This window comes from Monosiga brevicollis, genomic scaffold (assembly GCF_000002865.3).
Source record: "Monosiga brevicollis MX1 MONBRscaffold_27 genomic scaffold, whole genome shotgun sequence".
NCBI lineage: Eukaryota > Choanoflagellata > Craspedida > Salpingoecidae > Monosiga > Monosiga brevicollis.
In genome coordinates, this window is record NW_001865064.1 from 348,680 (window position 1) to 354,128 (window position 5,449).

General features: G+C 53.7%; 2 protein-coding genes across 2 annotated transcripts; one reads left to right on the forward strand and one right to left on the reverse strand.

Annotated features, from left to right (window-relative positions):
* Positions 1-983: 983 nt before the first annotated feature.
* Positions 984-2,132, forward strand: MONBRDRAFT_35275 (uncharacterized protein; the record flags this gene model as incomplete). Its single annotated transcript, XM_001748982.1, has 6 exons — positions 984-1,045; positions 1,148-1,188; positions 1,345-1,439; positions 1,546-1,635; positions 1,725-1,916; positions 2,016-2,132. The coding sequence occupies 6 exons, from the start codon at positions 984-986 to the stop codon at positions 2,082-2,084; spliced, it is 549 nt and encodes a 182-aa protein (XP_001749034.1). The 3' UTR covers positions 2,085-2,132.
* Positions 2,133-2,492: 360 nt separating this feature from the next.
* MONBRDRAFT_28595 (uncharacterized protein) lies at positions 2,493-5,298 on the reverse strand (the record flags this gene model as incomplete). Its single annotated transcript, XM_001749043.1, has 13 exons — positions 2,493-2,680; positions 2,833-2,951; positions 3,100-3,179; positions 3,288-3,377; positions 3,483-3,599; positions 3,681-3,793; positions 4,098-4,224; positions 4,305-4,368; positions 4,502-4,568; positions 4,657-4,797; positions 4,895-4,934; positions 5,091-5,165; positions 5,230-5,298. The coding sequence occupies 13 exons, from the start codon at positions 5,296-5,298 to the stop codon at positions 2,493-2,495; spliced, it is 1,290 nt and encodes a 429-aa protein (XP_001749095.1).
* Positions 5,299-5,449: the final 151 nt, after the last annotated feature.

Consider the following 5,449-nt stretch of genomic DNA (forward strand, 5'->3'; position numbering starts at 1 on the left):
TCTCTCTTCTCTCTCTCTCTTCTCTCGCTCTCTTCTCTCTCTCTCTCTCTCTCTCTCTCTTCCTTCTCTCTCCTTCTCTTTAGATTTTCTCTCCTCATGTTCATTCTTTTCACACCTTTCTCCTCTCTCTCCTCTTCCTCTCTTCACTCTTTCTCCCTTCCCTTCCCTGCTCCTCTCTCCTCTCATCTCTCCTCTCTTCGCACTCTTCACTCTCCTCTCTCCTCCTCTCTCCTCTTCTCAGTGATTGACAACAACACACCCAAAGGTATCTATCCCTCCTGCTTAATACATAAATCCACACTACATTGGCTATGTAAACTCCATCAACTCTGATCTTTTCTACAATACCTTTCCATACTGGAAAACAAGTTTTCACTGGCTTCGACTGCTGTATCTGACAATAGCGACATTAAACCAGCTTGCACTTGCCTCTGCTGGAAACATGGTCCTGTCCTCTTGTCTCTGCTACAGCTTTAGGTTTACCTAACAGGATGTTTGTACTCGGTGCACTTCTCTAGCATCAGCATTACTGACAGCACGCACCTCTGACTTTCCTCCTCTCTCTTTGTCGACTTTTTTTTTTTTTTTTTTTTTCCAGTGTCGCGCTCCAAACGGCAGCCCGGTAAGCCCGCGTCCCCCCTCCTCCTGCCCTTGCGCCCGCCGGCATTCCTCCTCCCAGTTGGATTACCCTGCTACCTTGCTCTAACACACTCACATACACATCAATAGCACAAAACACACAAGCGCACACAAACCGACCAACGGCTGCCTCGTTCGCTTGTAGCTCACGACCACGTCACTGCCATCCATTTACCGCCCTTCCTCCCTCTAGGCAGCAGAGCCAGTGCCGGCATTTGCAGTCGGATCCCCCCTCTTCCCTGATACTGTTACCACCGGCCCTGCATCGAGCGAGTGCCCGTGGTTTTGGTATTCTTTTCCTCTTCTTGGCTTTTTTTTTTCTCAGCTTCCTTCCCTTCTTCACCATGATCAAGTTGTTTTCCCTCAAGCAACAGAAGCAAGAGGCCGAGGCTGCCGGTCAAGCCAGGTGTGTGTTTGTCTGCGCCGCCTTTGACCTTTTCAACGTTCTTCTCCCCATTTAACGCTAATTCGCCTCACTACGTGGCCTTTGACACATTGTTTGCTTCAGCGGCTCCCGTACCTCCGCTGCCCAGCTCCGAGCCACCAAAGGTTGGCCTTTCGCTATGCCAGCTCCCGTGCTTGCATGGCTCACCGCTCCAGCCACAACGTCGGGGATGTTGTCCCTTTCTTTTTTTTTTTTTTTGTTTTCGCCCGCACGAGAGTTGACCTTGGCATACCTCGGCTGCCTTGTCCTTCCTTTCTTAGACCACAATGAGCTGCAAGTGCCGTCGTCGTGCAAGCTGGAATTTGACGACCCAGATGACCTCATGAACTTTCGCCTCATCCTCCGCCCCACCGAAGTCAGTGTGCCTGCTCCACCCTTCCAGACTCTCTCGCCAACCTCCTACCTCCCTCCCCGCATTCTCGCCACCCCTCTCTCATGCATCATTCACTGCATCACGTCAGGGTTTTTACCGTGGGGGCCGTTTCCAATTCACCTTCAACGTCGGCCGCAACTACCCGCACGAACCTCCCAAAGTTCACTGTGACACCAAGGTCTGCTCCACCCCCAGCCCGTCACACCTCTGCCCTAACTGACCCCTCACCGACCCCACCACTCCCCTCACAACACCTCGTTTGCATAGATCTACCACCCGAACATTGATCTCGAGGGGGCCATTTGCCTGAACATTCTGCGTGAGGACTGGAAGCCCGTCCTCAACCTGCAGTCAGTCATCTACGGCCTCATGTTTCTCTTCCTCGAGCCCAATGACAGCGACCCCCTGAACAAGGATGCTGCGCAAGTCATGCACTCTGATCGCTCCCAGTTTGAAAGAGTGCGTACCCTTACTGGCTCCCACGCCCGTTGATTTCACTCGACAGTTGCCCGCCTCGCATCTTTGTGACTTGCTCATCGCTTCACCTTTGCTCTCTAGAATGTTCGCCGTGCCATGCAGGGCGGAAGCATTGGTGGCGAAACGTTCGAATACTGCATGGACAAGTAGATTGACCGTTCCCTGCTTGGAGACGTCGTTGCTGACAGTTTCCGCTCGTTTGTTTTAAGTCTTTTACTCGTCATGAGATAGTCACGCGCTAGGCGCGTCGCTGCCCCAAGTGTCATCCAGCCAACCAACACTCGGTCACAAATGAAAAAGGTGCCTGCCGCTCTGCCAACTTTCATATACAATTCTTGCGTAAACTCATGGCACTCTCGCCAAGCAAAGTCAAACCGGCGTCCACCCGAACCACCCAGGCACGTAAGCCAGGTTAAAACAAACAACCCACGCCCCAGCAATTTGCAACAAAATAATTACGAGACAACCGCAAAGAGGAAGAAAACAAACAAGAGGCAAAACCCTCTCAAAGGCAAGCTAACATGTTACGGCCCCAACAACTTGGCGAGTGGTTGAGCGTCATGTGGCCGGAGATGCTGGCCAGGCCCGCGGATCATTGAGCTGATATAGCATTTGTGACAACGGCATCACATCCTTCATCGGCAAACCTAGTCCTTTGAGCTGCTGCAAGCTTGCATCCATCAGCCAAGTCGCACCCTTGCCGCTCAAGGTTTCAACGCTGGACGCCTCCAACCGACAGGGCAAGGCTAAATACAAAAACATCAAGACGTCGATGAGCTTCGACCCGCTCCTTGACCAGAATTTTACCGCAAACAGGATTGAAAGGCAACAGTGCAATCCTTCTCGGCATAATTTTGTCAAATTGATGGCCTATATAGATTGTATCGTGTGTTTGTACCTTGTAGCCACTGCCGCAGCTGAGCCGTGTTCCAAGCGCGTGGTCCTAGTGCGTCCGCATCTGTGCTGCTCTCTCCCGAAGGCACGCCATTGTCCGCATTGTCTTGGAGAGAGAAGACGCTGCTAATGGACGCATCGAGCGACGAGCTGCGTTGACGATCGGCAGCTGACACCGTCTCAGACGGAACAACGTCCTGCCAACGCCTGCACCATGGAGCGGTGAGCGCTTCTTGCAAAATCCGGGCGACGAGCTTTGCATAGGTCTTACGTGATGCACGTGGCCATGAGACGCTTGATGGCGGGTTCATCGTCAATCATGGCTTGGGTTGTTCGGCCATCTTCGCCAGCCTAAACGTCGGCAATGACGCAATCACACTTGCCATGAGTCGTTGACAAAAGGCGGGCCGACCACACGACAAAGTGGGTGAAGACGAAGCGGGGCGGTTGCTCTCAAACCTGCTGCGCCGAAAGTCGAATCAAAGTGGGACCAAACACCACTCCCAGGTTGTTGGGATCCATCTTATTGATGTTACTATGGTTTGCCACCTACCATGACCATTGGATCATACACATGTCTCAGCTTGGCCGAGGGGCATGGGTCCAAAACGGCTTGTTTGCGAGCGACAAATTGATCGATTGCACCATTCGCACCTCGTGAAGAAAGGGTAGCAGCACTTGCAGAACGGCCTTGTGGCTTGCGGGCAAATAGTTCAGAACGATTTCTCGGAGCTGGGCCATTTGCACCTCCACCTTTGACACCTTGGCCACCTACAGATACCACAGGACTTGATGAGCTTGCCACGCGTCTTGCAAAGGGCAGCGTCAAGAAAGGTTGGAAGAAGTACTGACGTCCATGATTGTCGAGTACATGCGTTGTGGGAAAACGGGGTCTGGCAAGGAGCGAAGATATTGCTTCAGCAGCGTGGCCACAGCTTCACATGAAAAGGCGTCCTTCTCGGCATCTGTCCAAGCCGCCAATGACCGTGATCAGAACATCGCCTGCGAGAAGTCTGACCGTCCTGAAAGCGTTGAAAAAAAGGCATCCAATGCCAACATCACCTTTGAGGGGATCATTTCCAGCTTCATACGCTCGCTGCAAGTCCTCGACGTCCTGTTTCCGTCCCGAGACCCGAAAAAGACCTGGCGAGTACACCCGCTTGAGACACACGAAACATGTAGAAGCCAAAGGAACCGAAGCAACCAAGAAATCAAAGAGAATGCGCGCGTGTGTGTGTGGGGGGGGGGGGGGGTTCAGTCACCACGCACCTTCCTCCTGTACACCATGGCGCTGGAGGAAATGGATGGAGCTCTCAATCACAGCAGGAATCTTGCTGGGTCGCGGACGAGCTGCAATGACGAGCTCGGTTCCAAACCGAAAAGGACTCTCGTCGTACTGGAAACCAGACAGGACGGATGCAAGATGAGGTCCCAGGAGGTTCTGCACACGCTGCTGGTTGGAATGCATCGACAAACCTGCAAGGAAGTCTTGGGCAAGACGCCGATGGTTCCATCACTGTGGCGAACAAGCCAGCAATCACTACCAAAAACGCGGACATGGGTGCCAACATGAGCAAGAAAAGCTTGCGTGAATGTACCCAATAGCGCTGACACATCAACTGGACTCTGCTTGTGGAACGCAAACGGATTTTTCAGAGGGAGGTTCGCCTTACTCGGGAAGCCCGGGATCGGCCCGCTCGAGCACCTCCACCTTTTCACCACGGCTGACAGCAAGCATCCCTGGACCGTTGAGAACAAACAAAATGAGGCGCAAAAAATGATGGAATGGAGGCTGAATACCTTCCTTTGACTATGGACATGCGCTGACCTTCGGGTCGACGGCGCGGAGATGTGCGCAGAACGGTGGCTGCGCCGAGGGAGTGACTACGAGCCCGCTGTTTGATTTCAGCCAGATTCGCCGATCCCAATATCATACTGGTGGGTCGGCTTTTGCGACTGAGGCGAAAGCCTATGATGCCCGCAAACCAATGGGCGAGGGATAAGTTGCGGCCTCGGGTACGTTCGGAAGCCCGGAGCGCGCGGAATTGTCATAAGAAGGGACGCACGGCGAGATATGGAAGGGGAGGCCGTGGACGCAGGGGACACCTGTGGTGAAAACCGCATTGGGGGCCATGCAGTAAGCAATGGCAAAGGAGGCGGGAGGAGGGTGGCGGAAGGAGGGTGGCGGGAGGAGGGTGGCGGGAGGAGGATAAGCTGAATTCAGCCACTGGGAGCATTGAATTGAAGTATGCATGCGCTTACCGAACTCGCGTCATCGGGCAAGGAGACTCCTGAAGGAACAGGTTTGGTCACGCCATTCAGGTCGTCGGCAGCCACCTGAGGACAATGTCATGCATGAGATCAAGCCCGCGTCATGTCACAAACAGGGTGGCGGACTGACCTCAAGAGCTGTCTTGTCCATCATGCGCTGGAGATCGTCATGGGTGAGATTGTAGTGCTGCAGCACCATGTCAGTGCATCGGACAAAACCGACCTCGCCCAGGTGATCCCGGGCGATCCAGCAGCCGCGAGGTCCCGCCATTTCTAGCACCTCGAGCTCACGGCCATTGCGGAGTGCCAAATAGCCCACTATGACAGGCGCACATGATGCCGAAAAAAAA